Raw genomic sequence first — 21,657 nt, forward strand, 5'->3', positions numbered from 1 at the left:
ATATATTAGCAATTTTTTGTAAACATCTCGATCAATTGAGCTCACATTAATTAAGATATAACATCAACATTAAACATGAGATATCTCAGTGTTATTGAAACACGGCGACATGAGTTTAAGTCAGTTTGGGTTATTCAAGGAATTACTGTTATTTAGATATTTATTTACTCTCTCACAATTTGAAAGTGGCACTCAGTTTGCATTTTTTTATTTTAAATCAAATCACATTTTATTCTGGAAATTGTTGTGTTACCCTGTATTGATGCAGTGTTTACAAATCAACTCATCCAAGACTGCAGTTTAAGCCCTTATTCCGTGTTCTGCAGTTTATGTATCCGAGTGATTAAAAAAAAAGTTACCATCTTATTAAAGATTGCAGTTTGCGTCCTGAATATCTCCAATCGTGATCACATCCATTCGATGCTCCAATAGAAATCCACCCAGCTCCATTCGAGCTGAAAGGTGAAGTCTGTTGGGATTTAACGACATTGGGTCCATGGAATTCAATCTGTGGTCCGTGCCAGCTTTGCTTTATTGTGACCTTTGACCCATAAAGGTATGAGAATCTTTACGCTTGACAAACCAATGCCCAAAGCAAGTAGATTATGAGGGGTGTGTGTGTGTGTGTGTGCGTGTGCGTGTGTGAAAATGAGAGATAAAGAGGGAGGGAGGGGGTATCAGACACTTATATTTGTGCTGTTCATGAGTGCACGCACACACACACACATTTACACCAGCTTTGATGCATGCAACTCACATTTCACAACTGATTCGGTATGCTTCACAATTTCCTGGCTGCGTGAAATGCCATCATTCATAAGGCCGGTGAAAGGAAGGAATTGCCGTTGGTTTTATCAGAGGAGTACACACCTAATCTACCCGGAGCTGGTGCAATCCATCTTGTTATTTTACTCCAGTCTGTGTTTTCACAGAGCGTTTTTGGCGCACCACTGGGCGTCCGTGCGACCAGCCTCTCTCATGAGCGATACTCGATACCAATTTCTTGTGTTTTTTACCTCATTAATCTAAGTGAATTGTTCTGTGTGTGTGTGTGTGTTTGAACATCTGTGCACGTCTGTGTGCACGTGTGCGTAAGTTATTGACTCTGGTGCCTTTGCCTTTTCCACAGTCAAGCCTAATCATGTTACAGGGCTTTGAGATAATGATCTATATCACACACACACACACTCAGTGAAACACCCACCAGCCTGCATGTCATACTTGTCAACGCTGCGGTGGCATGGGCAGCCGTGTGTGTCACTCTGTCTCAGTGTGTTTCTAAAGAGCCTGATGGCTTTAGTTACCTACAGAGATGTGTGTGTGTGTGTGTATGTGTGTGTGTTGGTGTATGCGTAGGTGCACACAGGTATTCATGTGTAACATCTTTTCTGTTGTGTAAGAGAAGAGATGAAGTTGGGCTGCTTTTTTTTGACATTGCTACAGGTAGGCGTTCTCAGAGCATTTTTGTGGGAAACATACTTTTCTTTTGTGTCAGTGAATAGTTTACGTTGTTTAGGGTGTGTGGTGCAGGAATATGTTGTCCTGTTTACAACAGTCTTGCTGTATGGAAAGTCTTTATTTGTGTGCGCTGTTGCGTGGGATTTTCAGGACAGCAGAGACATCTGTGTTTTGTGGATCAATTGTGTCACTAGAGACGTTTATATGAACGGCTCAAACATTTGAACATGAGCTGTTTTCTGACATAAACATTTGGAAATTGGTGCAGACATTTTCCAAACTTTGCCTTCCACAAATGTGTGGAAATGATTATTTATTATTATTTATCACCAACACCTATCAACTTCTCTGTTATTGCACAACTCTTTCATCGAGATATATTTGTATTCCCTTTGTTTCCAGCTTTGTGTCCGTTTGGGACTCTGCAGTGTTCTCACTAGGGTCTACTCTGACATTTACCGGACAGTCAGCCCAAGCAAAGAAACCCCTGCTCTTACTTTTCTAAATTGCTATTCCTCTTTCATTGTATTTTCTGCAATAAGAAACCAACTGCAGAGTACACAACATGGTTCTGTTTAGACTGGCATGTGTGTGACCAGTGAACAGGAATGGTCAAGGGATATACACGCTTTTTAGGTTTGTTTGTATGAATGGATATTAATACTGACATGGGACTAACATTGTCATTTGGATGGGGATCATGTTTGTTCTAAAACATCTGTCTAGCGTGGCCTCAGTTTATTGCTTTTTTTAGAACTTCCATTAAGAAGCTACATTACAGAAGCACAAGTTTTGTTTTTCAGCTTAAAAAACAACATTTCTAGAGGAACTAAGAAAAATAAACTTTTTTATAACCATTGTGCATTTTTTAATCCATCGGCTTTAGAAACTGCAAGGGGCTAGTTTTATTTTTCTGAAACCATATTGGAACATTTACTCCTTCATTTGTAATTCAGACATAAAAATATTAAATTTGGGTGATATGATGGCCGCAGCACAGACTCACAGACTCTAACTGATGCTATGTTGAAAAACTTTTTCGGTTATTGTTTCCTAGAGCTTTCCTAGCACTATATTTTATTAAGCAGTGTACTGCACAACTTTCCATCATTATTCATTATTATCGAGAACTCATGTATGTGTTCTTCTCACCAAGCATTTAATTATGTCTTATTGTATCACTCTCCAGCAGAGCTCCAGCAATGGAGTTCCAGAGGGCCACAAGATGAACGGCGGCTCCCTCAGCCCAGAGGCCGTGGAGGATCATCGGTTGGCTGACAGCAAGCGCGTTGGCCGGGACCCTGACACCCGATCAGTGTCTCTGCTAGAGCAGAAACGCAAAGTGGTCTCCTCCAGCATCGATGTGCCTCACGCCAGGTAAGGCAGCGTATGCACGTGTGGTAAAGAGTCACTGACTGTGTGAGGGATCAGCTCAATCTCAACAGCATTTGTGTTACATACAAAAACAAAAGCGACAGCTGTACTTCCACAAAAAGCATATTTATGTGTTTCTTGGCTTTAAGGCAACAGTTATTGTCTGTTTTATCTTTGCTATGGAGCAGGAAACACATACAAGAGGGTTACTGATGCAATTTACTATATTAATTGACTCTCATGGCCTTGAGTCCTTGTTGCACCACAAATTTGGAAACCACCAGAGGCATGTCATTTAAACCTAATTGCTCGAGAAAGTTTTAGCAATAACATGGGATTCATCCAAAAGTGACATTTTGCAGCAATCCTTCAATATTCAGGACATGAATACACTATTACACCAGCTACACTTTGGCATGGGATTAAAAATGTATTGATGGCAGATGATAAAATCAGTCTATGTGTAATGGAGTAAAAGTGGATTCCAGTCAAATTACATTGTTTCCAGTCGGCAGCTTCAAAAATGGCTTCAAGGATGTGAGCCAACATAAAGTCACTCGTCTTTATGAGATGAAACATCAGTGTCACTAACCTGCAATGACCTCTGCATGTATGAACTCAGGCCAAACTCCTCGAGGACAGGAATCAGTCTCTCACTGACAAAAGCCTGGGACACACATACTAACCCTAACCCATACTTACAGGCAACCATATACGTATGAAAACAGACACACCCGCATGCACATAGACAAAAATACACACACACACACACACACCGGTAATTATATACACACACAGAGACACGCACACATTTGTATTTCTGTCTTAGTGAGGACACTACTTTACATATACTTTCCCTAGCCCCTTACTCTGAACGTAACCATCCAAACTTAATGCCCAACCTACCTAGACCTAATTCTAACTCTTACCCTAAAACCAAGTCATAACTCTGACACAGCGCATTAAAAAAGTGAGTTAAAATGTCCTCACTCTGTATCATCTATTCTATGCTTTAAACGGTCCTCAGAAATATATAACTACAGGAACACCCGCACACAGGCAAATATTATTTTAAGAAAGTCAACACAATCACAAACTGAAGCTCGTCTGCAACAGGTCAATTACACTGTAATAGGCAGCGGTGAAGAGCAGTTTAATAAAGAAACAACTTACGCTTACTTTCAAATGCGAACACTAATGGGTCTTAAAGCACGGCACTGTTATCGAACATCACTCCCCTTTACTGATGGATTAATCCAATCGATGGCAACTTGCTGAAAAGTACAGTAAAAGTCTCCCAATCGAGCAGCTTTATCACTGCATCCTGAGCCGTGCTGTAAACATAATAGTTATTGCTGATGAAATATAGATTAGTTTCTCTTTTGTCGTCCATTAAGAGGTAAAAACTCCCTTTAAATTGAATCTATCACATGGATTAGACAGAAGTTTTACTATTGCCCGACTATAATTACCTCTTTGCATAGGGAATGCAATCATATTGATATTTATATGGTTATTGTGGAATAGCTTATTGATTATCACTGGCCTTCCACAAGTTCAGCTTGTTGCCTCGGCTCAGGCACGACCACTTGTCTCAAATGCCTTTTATAAATTAGAATTTACATTTCATTATTAAAAGCTTCACATGTTTCCAATTATTGTTATAACCACACAAAATGTGTCATGATGTGTCTGTCGCCAAAATCCCAATACCCAGGTTCTATTTGTCCTCCCATAAGTAGAAAAACTAAAAATAGAAGTTTAATTTACTATTTCTAAGATGCTACTGGTATTTTCCAGTTTGGTATTTAAAGTTTTATTGGTTGTTACTGCATGGGTGTAACTCTACCTCAGTAATTTTGTTGTCTACTGCCAGGTAAGTGAAGAAAACGCTTTGCATACCCTTTGTGTGTGTGTGTGTGCGTGTGCGTGCGTGTGTGTTTTAGGTATTGTGCTCTGTGTAATGTCAGCAAATCTTACAGCGTTCATTATTATTTTTTTATTAAAACTAGTCTCATTTAAGTTTTTGCCCCTCTTTAACAGAAGGAGAAGGGTATGACGTGCAACAAATGTCCCATCGTTGGAATCTATCCTTTGATTTAGGAGTTACTGTACGTAGGTTACGCCTAAACCATTAAGTATTAAAACGCCCATCGACTATAACGATGCCACAATACTTTGGTTGGTGCCAAAATTCTCATGACACTTGTTTTCCTAGATTCAAGAGATGATTCCTTGTGGACTGCTAATGGCAGCAGTAAAAGCTGCCACAGGTTCTGATGTCAAGCTTGAAGAGAGATAGAATAAGACTATAATCAATAACAGAAACACATGGAATGGCAGCAGCATGTGTGGGTGGAGCAACAGGTTTTTATCTTCGACTAAAAACTTGCCAAGACTGGCGTATGGAGAAATGATGCCTGTGGAGCGGATCATCAGGGACAAATTATAGAGAACCGAAAGCCTTTATGAAAATAGTACCACAGAGCATTTTAAATAAAAGGAGGAAACTATACAAATTCATCTTAGCACCTCAAACGCAAGCACCAGGATTCAAATCCTGGTCTTACACATGTCCTACTTTGAAATATCTTTATAGTCAGAGTCCATTTAGTCACCCCTTCTTTATGTCACATGAGTTGTTTTTTTTTGTTGTTTTTAATAAAAATCCAAATTCTTTGTCAACGGCAAAGACTTGACATCTTCTTACTTTGTGTAAATTTAAGATTAAGAGATTAAGATGCATTTATTAATCCCAGACACATACATGCAAAGGCACACTCATGCAGGTAGGGAAATGTAATCTCTGCTTTTGACCCATCTGGTGCAGGACACACAGAGCAGTGAGCAACCATGTACGGCGCTCGGGGAACAGATGTTGGGGGAGTAAGGTGCCTTGCTCAGGGGCACTAGACAGGGTAGGGAGACTCTTGGATTTTTGGACAGATCAATCCAGGTTCGTCTTTTTGTTGTCTCTCCGTGGAGTCCAACCAGAGACGAACCAGAGACCTTCTCTTCCCATAGTCCAAGTTTCTGCCACTAGACCACTGCCTCTCCATATATAGAACACTTCAAAGTTTGGTCCTCAAAATCCAAAGATCTATTGTGCGACGTCAAGTGCTACATCAAACTCTCTGCAGAACCGGACTTCAGAAAAAAAAATCATGGAAAGTTCATTCTTGCCACAGTTCAGGAGCATGAAAGAAGCAAAGGCCTTTTTTTCAGATATCCCCACAGTGACCTCTTCAGAGCACAGCCCGATATTGCCTCAAGATTAAGATCCATGGCTCTTATCCTCTGCACACCTGTGACCGATTTTCAGCCCAGCTCCGGCACCAGAGAAGAAATGGTGTCACCCCCCCCGACCACATAGTAACGTTTATCTTTAATGGCGACAAGGGGGAGGGAAGGAGGGAGGAAGGATGCTTGAAGGGATGGTGAAAAAGGGGACAGGGGAGTAACCTGGAGTGAAGGAAATGTAGAGATGGGCAGGAGGGTAAAGGAGATGGAGAGCGCATTTGTAAGAGTGTAGATAACAGCTAAAGAGAGAGGAGGGAGAGAGAATGCCTGAGGATTCTTTTTTCAGATAACTCTCCGGAGAAGTCTGACCTTGAGGTGGTTAATTGCACTCTTGAAAAGTTCCCTCTCTGCAGGTGATCTGCCAGGAAAATGTCTGACTGTTTGATGGCTCTCCGGCTCCCTTGTAACCCAGATACAATAGGTTTCTCACCTCACCCGGAGACGCTGAAGTACCCTAATGCCTCTGCAATCATTTGGAAAATAGAGGGAAAATGACAGTGTGACGTATAGATGCTAGACCTCGGGGGATTTTGTGTGGCTACATATCACGGGTCTGTCGGGCAGCCCACCTCCCATTACTTTATTGAGTAGCTTTGCTCATTGTATTTGTTTACAGCACATTTTCTACTCCTGCATTTTCTGAGATCTTGCGCCAAAAATCAATAGGTGTCATTCGATGATTGACCTATTTTCCCAAATGGTTCCTTTTTATGAAAGTTTCTTAAATGTGCTGTCGCTAAAGATTTAGAGGCAGGAATTGGTCGCTGTGGCAGATTTTCCAGATTAGTTGATACCATACTTATAGTCTGATTCGGTCTTTACTTAATGGTCAGACATCTCTACACACTGTCAGGCTGCTGGGTCCGCTCCTTCTTCCAAGGGCTTATGTTTTTTTTTCTATGCAGGAAACAGTCAATTGTAACAAGAGCTCGCGGGGGCAGACCAGTGGAGACGAAAGGCTTGGCTTTTGACAAATAGTGTTCTGGAGACTAATTGCTATCAGGGGAAGTGAAGTATAATCTTAGTTGAAGGGGAAATCAGTAGAGAGCTCTGCTTATTATTGCAAAACCCCAAAACAACATGTCTGGGGGCTTCAAACCTTTTTCTCCTCTGACCGCCAACAGTTATCCCTCCCTTTGTAGTGTTAACCAAGTTTACTCACGTTTCTGAAAATAACAGGATCCACTGCTGGCCCTCATTGATGTTGAAAATTTAACTGATCTCAATTTCTTGTCTTTGTTAACTAGGAGGCTGGTGGAGTGAGTGGTTAATTTTGTGCATTCTGTTGATGAAAAGTAATGTCTTTGTTACATTGCTGAGCAAATCATGTGTTCCACACTGAGCCCGGAGCATCAGACAACTCTTTTGATAAAGTGGCATGGCTCTGCAAAACAGTCTCTTTTCTCTCTGCTCATGGCTTTGTTTATTTTTTTTCCTTCTTACCTTTTTGGAGAACTGTCACTGCTCGTACTCCTTTTGCACAACATGTTTATGTTTGTGGTGAAAGCGGGTGTTTGCGTTTCGAAACAAGAGAAAGGAGGGGAGGACTAAGTGTGCGCACAAGAGCAGGGTTGGTTTTCCAATGAGAGAGTGACATAGAAAGATAGTCTGCATTTGCCAAATAAAACTGTTTCCCTGGTATAAATGCCGGTGGAGTTCAGAAAGCATGTGATAACCATATGAAATGACAGAACTCATAATCTCTGTTGTCCTCTCGCTCTCCTTTCAGTTCTGTGCCTCGATCTCCCAGTCTCCATGTACTTGTTATCTGATTGACAGTTGAGGTTTCCCGCAACAATTTAATTGAACAACCAAGTGTGTTGGGTTATGTAATCTGTTTAACTTTATCAGAAACACCGAACTACACACAGCTAAAAATATCAAACAGAAATTTGCTTGTATTTATATAAAAGGTCATTGACCAACAGAGGGTTCTTGCTTTTGAGTTATGATAATAGCCCCCAAAATGTCAAACATCATAATATGGAAATACAACATTTGGCTGCGTTGTTTGTGGGTTAGATTCATTTTGTAATAATTGGGCCTTATAAAAAGGCCATTTGTGGTATAGAGTGAAAAAAAAACAATAATGACCAGATACTGTGTAAATGTATTGAAATAATTCTACAAAACGCTTCCCAGAATAGTAGATAAATTAAGCAATAACATTTTAAAACTAACATGCTATGTACATTTCTTAGAGTAGATTTCAGAAATACATTAAATAAAAAATGTATTAGAATTGTAGCCAGCATGAGCTCATCAAAACCATTATTTTTGTTATGGTTCAGTCGATGTGATATTTTTAGTCTTGGCTTTATAAAATCCTGTTGGGACCCGCCCAAGGTCCCAAGTGCTGCTCACATGGGGGTTAAAAGCTCTGTGATTATATCTTGGTACCAGGTGCATTCATGTTTTCAAGGGATCAGCCAAATCTTAAAATCAATTCTGACAGTATCAGCTAACCAGGGCAAATAGTAGATATGATCTAATCTGTGTCTGGATTACACATAAACCATGATGTGCACCTGTTGTAATATCCGATTGATTCTGTAACATCCTACTTTCCATCTTTACTGTCTCTGCGTAATATAACTTTGTTTAATAGGACAACATGAGATGTTACACTTTGGAAAAGAATAAACGCACAGGAGATAAGACAAAAGCACCTTGTGGCCTTAGGTCATTACTGAGATTTTCTAGCATGAGGGATTTTCTTGAAGGAACAAATCTTATTAAACAACGGCCTACATGGATTACTGAATATCATATCAGTGTTTATTGGATCGTTTTATCTCTCAAGCAAGAACCAATGACAAGTGCCTTGTAGATATAGACTCACAGGATCACTGGAGTTTTCTTTGTTCAAGGCTTGAAAACCACCTCAGTTGTTCCCTCAGCATTAGATTGCATATAGACTACTCAAAGGCAAAGCTCTCACTCTTGTCACTCTGTCAAATCCAATGGCAGACTAGCGGGGGCCACATTGAGTTGGTCTCCACTGGCTCGTTGGACAGGTTTCTGGCTCCTGAGAACATTACCACCTGTGATGCCACGGGAGTTGAATTCTGAGTTTAAATGTATATGCAAATTGGCTCTTTAATTAAGCGCGCTGAATATCAGTGAGTGTGAGTGGAGGAATGGCTAACCACGGATTAGTAGATTGGTAGCCTAATTCACTGTGATCTTTTGCCAAAGCACTGGGCCATGGCAAACATGTGAAGGCAATGTGTGTGTTGTTGTGATCTCAGTCCAGGCTTTACAATCACTTGAACAGTGAAAGACTTCAGAGCTACTTGCTCAAGTAGCTTTAAGTTCATTGACGTACATCTGACATGCTAATTACAACAGCAGTTGTCAAGGGTTGTCAAGCTAACCCCTAACCCTTTGAAAGGAAATAATTAAATTTTTGCCATTGTTTACTATCTGCGGTTTAAATGAAAGTCCTATGCTCACTTTGATGCCATTAGTGAAAATAATACATCATGTGTAACATTCATTTTGAAGCCATCAGCTAAGATCTATTTGCATTTATTGATGTCGTAAATAAACATAATAAAGTTTCTTCTGAGTTTGAACACCCTTTATAGCTGTCAAGGGAGCGACTAAATGTGCTGGCCTGATTCAATCGAAGGTGTCCTAGAAGTAGTCACTAATATGCTAATTTGTCCAACATCGTAGTTATTTTATCTGCAAGGTAGAATTGTGTTCAATCATTTCCTGCCTACTATCCATAATACATAGTGCAGGGCCTCAAATCCAGTGTTTTTGTGACAGAAGGCTCTGTGGCTTCAGAATAATCCATAGTCCCCAGTTTGAATGGATTGATGGCCCAGAGTGCTGGAGAAGAGAGAAAGGCTCCAATTGATTCTATTGACAAATGTGCATTATGGTTATCTAAGGTATATATGGTGGTACTAATTGACAGATGTGTCAAGTGTCCAATCAGAGGCCCTAATTAGCAGGTAAACTGAGTGAACCTCACTCTCTGGGCAGTTCAGTATATGCTTACTCTGTAAATGTCAGTTCCTAATTCGTACAAAAAATCCACAACAATAGTACATTTTCAAATAAGTTGAAGTCCTCCAGGATCTCCTTATTTCCTGGATCATTAGCAGACATGCATGGTATATGTCTTTGACCTTTAGGTCACACAGCAGTCTTCCCCGTGGAATGGGCCACATTAAAAAGCATGTTAGGTCAGGGGTATGCTCATTGTTTTCTTCAACATTCACTGGGTTATGCATTGTGAATTCCCCATGGTCAGACTATCAACATCAAGCACTTGTGCATGGTTCCAGGGTGTCTTGGTGAGGACATTTGTCTCAAATTAGCTGAACTGTGGCACTTCATAATGACAATGTACTACTAGTGCTGAAGAACTTGCTGAAGGTTTTTTGCCGTGCCAACAAAATTGTGGATCGGCGCCCTGTGTGACTTAGTCATTCTCCAAATGAAAATCAAACTTCAGAGTTGCAATCTCAACAATGGATGGGATTGTAGCGGTGACCTGCTTACAGAGCAGGACTTCCAGGGAGCATTTCTAGTGTTGTAGGAGTGCTGTCTAGTGTATTGCTGAAAAAAGTGGATACTTTGAAGTGGAAGACGGCCCAATTTAAAGCAGGTACATTTACTTTTTATAGGTGCAGTCTCAAACTTTTATCTCGCACATCAAAAGCTAATGCTGTCAAGTCTTTTAACTTGTTATTTGATAAACCAGCAACATACTAACCATTTTGTTACGAGCAGGTAAAAAGCTGTTCTTTGTATTTGTTACCTAACAACACATTTTGTAAGATTACGAGGTGTACCTTTTTTCTTGCACAATAAATATTAAGAATAACAAATGAAACAAAACTACATCTGAAAAATAATGAGTAAGAAAGGAACAGTCAAGGGATAACGAGTTAAATTATTGTGCACTCCCTCATATTAGTTGTATTAATAATACTGGACTGACCCTGGCAGAGTTTTGGTTTGGGGCAAAGACATTGTGACACAACAGGGAGGCGACATGTTTCTCAAGTGTAACCTATTAAAAACAAACCCAGCCACACAGAAGAACCCCCTCTCTGCGTTATTTCTAATTATGACCATCTATTTCGACGCTCCACTGACCTGTCTGTTGTCAATTATTGATATCAGTCATGCTGACAGGCTTTATTAATTGAGATGTATTAATTAAGAGCATGGCACAGTGGTGTCATGATTGTAGCCGTGTTTAATTTGAGTGTTGATTATCAATTTGTATTGCAGTTTAGCGGAGTGGGTGCGGCATGATAGAGGGGTGACCAAAGTTATGGTGTTAGTGCGCATGTTTTTGAATATATGCCTGTGAGCTAGACATCATATATCATACTGTATATACCACTCCACTTACCACTTTCCAGATTGTCAGCGCCGTCTGCTGTTAAGACCAGATGTTATGACTTCCTTTCATTGTTTGTGACATTTTGCATGAGAACATTATTTATTCTTTGCCAGGCCCATCCAACAACAAAGCATATCTGCTGTTTTAAAATGTGGATTTCCTAAATGTTTGTTTAATCGATTGATATGCAGGAGATTAGCTAGGGAGTGAAATGAAGAACAGGTTTTATGTGCGTCAGTAACTTGCCTTAGTCTCATGCAGACCCACTTTTTAAAAGGGAACAATATTATTCCTCCCACTGGACCGCCAGATGAGATGCTATCTTTTTGGACTTGGAATTAAATGTGGAAAAATGCAGTGAAGCACAGTGAATGCCAAACAGTATGGCTTTTTTACTGCTCTGTTCATCTGTTTATTACGGTTCCTTTACAATACCACAGTTTGACTCTCATGCAACCGTAGAGATGTTGGCACGCCTGCAGAATGGATTAATCTGTCAGCTGTGCCACATTACTCACAAGTGGCATCTCCCTTGAACACCCTCTGAGTCATATCAGTTCAGGACACAGGTGTTCTCTCCTTTCCTAACAAATGATGAGATTAATCTCACATCTTGCCACGTGTCCTTTAAGTCACCAAGGCAATGTCTTGACCACCACAATCTGTCAATACCATCAATAGTGTCTGTTCCAAGTGCAGTCGCAGGCGAGTCATCTACAATGATAAGACACCAATTACCTACTAATTAGCAGTTAGAAAGGACAAGACATAACACCATCCTGACAGTTAACTGACCTTGAATCCTCAAAGTGCCTTTCAATGTGATTAAAAGAACACATGTTGAAAGTCAACAAAAAACGTTAATCCGGATCCTAGCCAGGCTACAAAGCGTTGCTGTAATATATTTGTACACAAGACTGTGCCTTTATATGATTTATACTGAATGAAGACTATGCCTGCGCTGTTAATTCCCAGATGTAGTATGGATCCACCTTCTGGACTAACAGATGTAAAGAAGATATTAACACCATGGGAGGAGCTGTAATGTTCTCAGCGTGGTGGCATGTAATTCCACCTCTATATTAGCAAATAGATAAGCACTTTCACATAAGCAAATGTACAAATGTTATGTCGAATTTCCTCACAGACTGGCTTGATTTATAGCGGAATCATCTTTAATCAACTTCTATCAATCATCATCTGCAAATCATTTGCAGCATCTCGGCAGTTGGCCTCCTTTGAATCCGGCTCAACAGCATTGAATCAAAATACATAGTTGAATTAGCCAGACAATTCAAAGCCATCCCACAGATATCTTCTTCAACAAAGAGAGAGACCTTATGTTATAGCAGGAGAGAGCGATGAAGTTAATTGAAAGTTATCCATTTCTTAGTCCAACATCTGACGTCCATCTGCTACGGCCGATGTACGGAAATTATTCCAGAATGCGACAACAGTAGAATATCCTTTTACTTCATAATCCATTAAGGGGCCTCCCTGGTTTTGGCTGTTTCTAATAAGATTTTATACCTGCAAAAGGCAGAAGACACATGTTTTCTCAAAGCTTTCCAATATGGATGAAACAGAGCTGTACAACAGTCCAATTTGGCCTCTTTTTTTAAGAAGTACATCAAAACATCCTCCTCTAGTTGCCATGATTGTTGTTGTCCGAATCTCTCCAGTCTGGGCTTCCCCCTGGTGGATGTATTACTTAACCACTATGTAAACGTAAAGGAAGCACAGAGGTATGTTGGGATTGATGGTTACATCGTTTGAAATGGATGTATCTCTTTTCGTACATAAATACCTTTTATGTTTTAAACTTTTTCCTGCATTATCCTCTTCATCCCAAAACTTCTCTTTTTTGCATTTTTCCAGTTTCCTGCATACTGTAATCAACTTTGCATTTATTCTCCATTATTGTTGCATTGATCCCTTTGACCTTTCCTCAAAAATCAACATTGAAAGCCTCGGAATATAACACCACCTCCTTTTGTTGTGCAAAAATCTGCCAACTTTAAATGTTGGGCCCCAGCTGCTTCACACACGTTCCAGATCATAATTGGTCCTTGCCACTCATCCACCCAACCTTTCAAATATGATAAAGCCTCAGTTATTGTATCTTTTCTCTGTAGGGGTTCTCTGTAATGTGCTCTCTCTCTCTCTGGCTTTGACCAACACTCACTCTCTCTTTGTCTCTTGCTCTCTCTCTCTGCCAGTCTTTGTTCTTCAAAGACATTCGTCAGTAGCTTCACTAGCTTCACCTGCAAGCTGGCAGGCAGTGGTATGGTTAGATTACGCACACACACACACACACACACACACAAATGCACACACACACAACCCCCTAAAGGTAAAGGTTTGTTTTTCACTGCTCTGCCTATCTTCAGGTGGTCCCCTGTCATTGCTCAGAACAGCTTGTGAGGGACTAAATGGTCATCAGCGGCACTTTTAGCTTTGGGGTTAATACAGTGAGTGGGTGTATGTGAGTGATCACATCCAGAGTGCCGTTGGAATTCAAAAGACAGCTGGTGCACCCCCAACCCCCATTGAGAGATGTTGTTCAGACCATCTCCTGTTTTCCTCAACATACACACTCCACCCCCACCATCATAAAGCACTTGATATGAACAAGGCAGCAGTTTGGCCTCAAAAGTCCAGACTCATCACCTCCCGCCCTCCCTTCCTCCCTCCCGTCCCTCCCTGTAAACAATGGGATCCAGTGGCTGTGGTCACATGACCCACCAGCATCTGCAGAGGAGGTTGTTATTGTTTTGATTTGGGTTCCACATGCTGAACTCTACTCCCGTGTGTATGTGTATAAGTGTGTGTGCGTGTGTGTGTGTGTGTGTATGTGCAATTGTTTTAGTGGTTAGCGGCGGGTGGGACTCCGATGTTCTGCCAAACTAGAGGGACGCCTGCAGAACTTGTGTGTGTGTTTGCATGTGTGCCTGAGTGTGTATTTGTATGTGAATGTGAATTGTGTTGGCTTTGGCAGCATTACCTCACTGCGAGCTGGAAATGGATGTGTTTACCAGGGGCTTCTCTCTCCCTCCCTCCCTCTCTCGCTCTCTCACTCTCTTAAAGATCCCTCTCATTTTCCTCTCTTGCAAACGTTTGAGGCTCACAGCCTTGATGGAGGGAAACATAACAGCTCATTAGACGCACAACCACACTCACACACACTCTCACGCACAAAGCACTTTCTGGAGTTTAGGTCTGCAAACATTAAATGCACACACACACACACACACACAAACACACCCACACACCCAAACACACACACACACACAAACACAAACCATGTTACACAGCAATACTCCTAAATATAGCGTGCATAATTCATGACCTCCCTTTAACATCTATGTAAACATGGGTGCTTCCCTCAGCTCCTCTGTAGTGGGTCTTTGTGAGCGAGTTGAGTAAAATACTCCTTTACTCAACTACACACACACACACACACACGCACAGACACAAAAACACACACGTTAGACACAGTGCTATGTTGGATTAGTGGTAAACTGTGCCTTGCTGGTGCAAGAGAACAATTCTACTGAATGTTACCAAAACAAAGAACTAACTGTACCCCCCCCCCTCCTCTTTCTCCCTCTCCCCTTTCTTTCCTCTCCCTATTATCTCAGTTTATCCCTTGTACAGTGCACTTTCCCCTCTAACTGTGCATCTCTCACACTTTCTTTTTTATTCCCTCTGTCTCTCTTTCATCGCACCCTTTTACCCGGATGGCTGGATGACATTTCCATTGTTGCTCCTCTGTCTCCCCCTCTCTCCTCCTCCTGCCATCACCCCTCCTGACTCGCTCAATCCCAACTCCCCTTCTCCATCTCTGCTTTCCCGCTCATTTCCCCCTCCGTTCCCCCATATTTCTCCTGCCCTCGCACACTCTAGCCCTCCCTCTCTTCCTTTGTCTCCTCTCTGCACTGGCTGCCCTGTGCATGTGTGTGTGCGACTATGTTTTTCCTCTGACTGACAGAGAGAGATGTTAGCCCACTGCTGAGCTGTGTGCTGGCGTTGTAGAAAAGCCACAGTGGTTATGTTACTCCAGCATGTGAAATCTATAGCAACAACCACAGCGGTGCGAAGTTGTTTGTTTGAGTGTTTGCTGTCCTAATTTGACACAGAGGCTTTTACCGAATTGGAAATCTGCCTCTCCACTCCACAAATTTCACTACTATCTAATTGCTTCCAGTTGGCTGTTTGCACAAGGGAACTGTTATTTATATAAAAAATCCATACGGATTAGCTACCAACAAAAACACCCCTATATGCACATTTCTAATTATGTATGCAAATGTGCCAATCATTTGCAGTTAACCCCCACAGGAAGGGTTAATGATTAATGATTGGTGCACAGTCACAGTCCCTGATTATGATATCACAGGCTGATGGACAGCAAAGAGCCATCCTTGACTCGCTTGAGTTTCATGTTGTTATGTTGATGTTTTATTTTGTCAGTTTGTTTTGTTTTTGTTTACCTTGGATTGCAGGCAGCAAATGAAAAGCCCGCGGCACTGACCCTAACGCAGAGTGACAATCGGCAGTTGGGAGGCTGAAAGTGTCCCATCACTTTGTTGCCTCATTTGTTGCTGCTCAGTGGAGACGTGCACGACATACTGACACACATACCCACACACACACAGGTGGCGAGAGTGCAACTCAGGAGTCCAGACTCATTTGTGTTGCTTGAGGGTTTGACTCTGTGTAGTTTCCTGTTTTGTTGCTGTGTTCATTAATTGGAGACACATTTAGAAAATCCTTTTGTGGGTTTAAGATCACTCTGCACACCAAGGCGCATGCTATACTGTTGCACATGCTGATGTCCTCCATGAGAAGGAATAATCAATAATGCAACTATAATGTGATGCATTTGTATTTGTTTGAGGGGCTTATTGATTCCTACAATACCTGCTGTTTCTGTCAGCATCCAGTGCCTCTATTATTTTGTGTTTCAATATATTTCATCACACGTTTGTGTGTGTGTGTGTGTGTATATATAAATATATTTTTTACAAGATGGTGCATTTTTTCTCTTTCTTTAGCAGCCCAACACTTTTATGAAAATCTGGGTTATTTCCACTGCAGATTCAGACTTAGACTAACAGTTTGCCCACCTACATTAACAGCTAGAGTGAAATGCTTGACTTGGTTTCACTACCACATGCTGAAGTTGAAAAAAATGAATGTTTGAGAAAAAACAAAAACACGAAAAGCAGCGTGGGGCTTTGTTTCTCTTTGCCCTTAGTTTCACATTTGATGCTGTACATCCTGCTAGGCAGCGTGTAGGCAGACAAATCTGTACAAGGCTTGCTTCATATGAGACTTGTTAGAGTCCTGACAAACAAAAGCTTAGACAGTTAAAGACAGTGACTGTATTTCTTCTGTGTGATTAATTCAAATGCTTTTCTTATAATTCAAATGATAGATACACCAACATCTGCCTGTTTCATTCCATGACACTAGACTGAATGTTTAGCAGGACTAGGATTACAGTGGTCGTAAGTATAACAGCGGTTTGTTATTTCGTAATACGAAAGGATAATTATAGAGCTTGATTTACTTTTAAAGTTCATATTACTGTAGAGGAATTGCTTTTAGATGGTTGTCATTATAAATACGAGCATTTGTCTCCTATGGCTGCATCTATGTGGGATAACGGAGCTGAGGATTCTTTGTGTGGACTTGTTGACATGGTTGAGAGGAAAGGGGCGGGCTCTGTGGGTGCTCTTTTTTTTATCATGGCTGTCTCTTCTACGCTTGGTGTCACGTCCTCATACCACACAGCAGAAAATTAATCAGAAATGATTCTCGCCTGATGGAGAATCCCCCCCCACCCCCCCATTAAGGAAAACATCAACAAAAATGTTCCCTTCCCCTCTCTGTCTGTCTTCCTCCCTCTCAAACACCATTTCCAAGACTCAACAGAAAGGTCATCCACACACGTTTGTGACTTATCATATTGATTATTTGACGACTAATGAGGGATTTTTTTCTGTCCTTTTACCGACAACTATTAAGTTGCTAATGGGCAAGACAGTTTTTCTGCTTCTGGAGAGCGAGAGATACGGTGACAACAACATTTGAAGACTGTTACTGAAGGTGTGAAGATGTCAACAAGGGCGAGAATGGCAAAAACAACATGTCAGGTAGCGTTTCCTGGGTAAGTAAAGGTTAACAAGGCACAACTAGTGAGGAAACGGGGGAGCGAGGGACGGAGACTCAGAAGGGGAGAGAGGGGGAGAGAATAAAGGGGGAGGGGTATGAGTAAAAGGCCTTTAGGTAAATGTTGAAGTGGCGGACAGATCCTTTGTCCTGCCTGGAGGCTGTGTGAGGCGATTGGACCAGCTGATAGGCCTTTTATTATGCCCTCCATCAGCTCAATCTCCAGGGCATTTATGAGCACCTTCAGCAAACACACACACACACATGCACGCTGACACACACACACACATGCACGCTGACACACACAGCCACCCCCTCCTTGGAGGTGTAATTGGGAAAGAGGCCCCCCTCCTCCAGTGTGCGTGTGTATCGCTCTCCGGGGAGCTGAGGGGCTCTAGGTGTGTATGGGATTGTGTGTCTGTCGGTGTCCGTGTGCCATCATCTACTGTGGTTACAGCCACCGTAGGTGTTTATAATCAAGCTCAGCTGTAATAAAAAGGTGCATGTGTGTGTGTTTATGTCTTTGTTGTTTATGGCACTTATTGGCAGGTTGTGTATGTGTGTCTAGAGGGCAGGTGGGGAGAAAGGATCATCCGGGGGGTATCACGCTGCTCTTACGACCTCAATTATCACAACTGCACTCGCCACTAAACACTGTGACGAACCAACACACACTCTGGTCTGGTGAGGTGAAAGGTAGCTGGGGGAGCAGGTTCTCCCGACCCTTGAAGGATGAACTGATAAAGGGGGAGGAGAACTTTGATTAGGGTCAGTCACTCCAACTCAGGCCTGGTGGCGTTTTATGATCCTGCATTCAGTTAGAAGATTCATTCATAACATACAGGAACATTTTACCAAGAGTAAAGTTCATTACAACTGCTTAGAATATAAAATGTAACACCATAGACTCTACATCAAGATGGACACCATGTCTCCACTTCCTCTCACTATCCAGAAATGGACCCAAAGGTGAGAGGTGCTAGTTGGATGATTTACCTTTGGACAGAGACACTCTAGCTGTTTACTGTTTACTGTCTTTCTGCTAAGCTAAGCTAACCTGGTCCTATCATCTATCTATTATGCATCATAAACTATTAGTTTAATCAATTAAGATACCAGGGCACCAGTGGTTTATTAAATCCCATGATGCAATAAGTATGCATTGTGAATATCCATTGATAGAGCTTAGAGATTATTTAATACCATTTAAAACAAAATTACAAATTCAGGTTTACTTAGTTTTCTTTAAATCTCTAGTTCCATTTGAACCACACCTGTCTCATACTTTTGTGACCGAGGTCAGTAAGCACTCAGACTCAGAACTATGATGCAGGAATGAGATCCTGCATTAAGCCTGTGATGCTACATAATACTACACCACGCCCGAAAAAGAGCAGAACAAAGAGACAGAAAGGCATCGTCTTTCCCAGCTACACACTTACATGCTTTCCATTTACTCCATTACTGACACAAAGCGCAGATACTTCATTCATAGTGCCCCTTCCGTTTGTTTACTCCGACGGCGCATTATATGGATGGACAGCTCGGAGATAGCCTGAGAGAGGGAAAAGGAGGTATAGGGGATAAGGAGAGAGACAGGTCAAAGAGATGAGGGGTGAAGGGATGTAGGGAAGAAGAAAGATGAAGATATTAAAGGATGGGTGGGGGAGAGCGAAAGAGAGAATATTTACCAGCTAGTCGCTCAAAAGGTCGTCATGACTCTCATGGCTGCTGCCTTTGTTCACGTCAGTGGTTGACCCCCTCACTACACAAACTCTCTCTCTCTCTGTCTCTCTCCCTCTCTCTCACACACATACACAAACATTCATAACTCCTCTGCAATATATACTGGCATGCGTCCAGGCATCCATGCAGGTACTTGCAAGCATAAACATAAACATCTCACAGAAAGTGACACATTTACCCACACACACACACACACACACAAACACACACACACTGGAAGTCACGCGCACGTATAAAGCCAAATGAGTTGCTTGGAGCAGCGAGATCCTGTGTATTCCCTCTGCTCATTAGGGCATACAGCGACATCAATTCAGGGAAAACCCATCATTGTGTGTGTGTGTGTGTGTGTGTGTGTGTGTGTGTGTGTGTGTGTGTGTGTGTGTGTGTGTGTGTGTGTGTGTGTGTGTGTGTGTGTGTGTGTGTGTGTGTGTGTGTGTGTGTGTGTGTGTGTGTGTGTGTGTGTGTGTGTGTGTGTGTGTGTGTGTGTGTGTGTGTGTGTGTGTGTGTGTGTGTGTGTGTGTGTGTGTGTGTGTGTGTGTCAAGCAGGGTTATCCCTGCTTCCACATCCTACCCCTCTTTCTTCTTCGATCACCATCATCATCATGCTTTGCATTTTAAATGTGTCTCCATCATTACATCTGTCATTCATTTCATTGTCCCCATTTTTAGAACATACCGGCCTATTTTTTTAGAGTTCCTAAGGGTTTTGACCATTAATCTTATTTTTGTAACATTGGTGACATTGTCAACATGTTTAAACCCTTGGTATCAGGAGTTGGGTTGGTTTCTTTAGTTTGTCATCTTGTGTGTTATGGTGCCCTGATCAAGGAGACAGGAGATCAGTGGGACACTTTAGCAGATGGTTGGTAATTAAAACCATATTGTGTGCTCTTATCTGACCACAGTTTGCATGATTTACATAAGTGCTAAAGTTCAAATAGAATGGATCCAAATCACTGCCTCTTAAAGCCACAGATGTACATTTATGTTGTACAGTTATGTCTTGAAAGAGGAGGCAAGGCTGTTTTTAATGTTCATTTCTCACAGAATCCTCTTAATTCCTTGTCAAAGATATGCATCGATGGGGCCGTCACATGGGATTAGTTCACTGCATCAACAATAGGTAAATACAAAAAATGCAAAAACAACAGGGCCTCTGTCTTACCTGCAAACAGAGATCATGCCTGTAGATATTAAAATACATGTGTAAGTGTGGCAAACATAGGGCGTGTTTTGTTGAGGTACAGTTGACACTGGCCTCAGCACTGGGAGGGATGGAGAAATATACCAAAAACAATTCATACTGACAGTTTAAAATTGGAGGTAATGAAATTGTAATGAAATTTGTTAAACCCTCTCTCCCTCGCCTACCTCACTGCCCATCACGCCTCTGCATCAATCACGCTGGGAGATGTTTTTGTTTAGCAGCCCCTCAAGTCTGCTCACCCCTCGCTGTTCTCCACATCTGCTGAAGCAATATTTGATAAAGGGGAACCCTGTTAGTGGTGTGTGTGTGTGTATGTGTGTGCGTGTGTATACATGGCCTAGAGTCTGGTACGTCAGTTGGACCTCCAACCAATAGCACCAATCTAGGGCACAGCAACTAAGTGTGTGTGTGTGTATGTTTGTGTTCATCCCAAGCCAATAGAGTAGCATACTATATATGCGAGAACCGAAACCTATAGTGCAAATGTAGGGCATGCTACTGAAGCATGTGCGGGTGGGTGTGGGCGTGTGTGTCAATCAAAAGGCACATAAAAAGGTAGTCGTAGCAGAGAGAGTTGATGATTATTTACCCTTAACTCTGTCCCCCAAGGGGTTAACTCTGTCTTTGTGGATGTGAAATGTGAAGAAATCAGGACATGTATACATCAATCTGACACACACACGTATTGAAGACCTGGTTCTCTTGCCTGTGGCACTTCTCCTATATGAACACATACACAGACGCTACCTGAAGACTGCACCTCAACATGGCTGCATCAGAGACGTTTATGCTCTGTCTGGCTTGCTTTTGTTCTGACGTGTTTACCTTCAAGTTCAAAGGTCATCCATTCACACAAAATAGACACAATACAGTGGTGCATTCGTCTATTCATGCCCTTCATTTTTATTAGAAAAGAAATATTGACGGATTTTATGGCACTTTGGTCATTGTTCACAAGCATGAATTCATTAAAGACATTCTGCTGCCTAACCTGAGTCTTTGTCTCTAATGTGCTACCAGTACA

General features: G+C 41.7%; 1 protein-coding gene across 2 annotated transcripts in view; it reads left to right on the forward strand.

The window, feature by feature from the left end:
• The window catches only part of znf704 (zinc finger protein 704), a 44,203-nt gene that overhangs the window by 3,183 nt on the left and 19,363 nt on the right, over nt 1-21,657 (forward strand). The window contains exon 2 of one of the 2 annotated variants that reach the window (XM_062410126.1): nt 2,648-2,835. In XM_062410126.1, the coding sequence (XP_062266110.1) occupies nt 2,648-2,835 (188 nt within the window). The remainder of the gene's footprint in view (nt 1-2,647; nt 2,836-21,657) is intronic. The other variant, XM_062410127.1, reaches the window with a different exon arrangement.

The sequence above is a fragment of the Platichthys flesus genome, chromosome 17 (assembly GCF_949316205.1).
Source record: "Platichthys flesus chromosome 17, fPlaFle2.1, whole genome shotgun sequence".
Lineage (NCBI taxonomy): Eukaryota > Metazoa > Chordata > Actinopteri > Pleuronectiformes > Pleuronectidae > Platichthys > Platichthys flesus.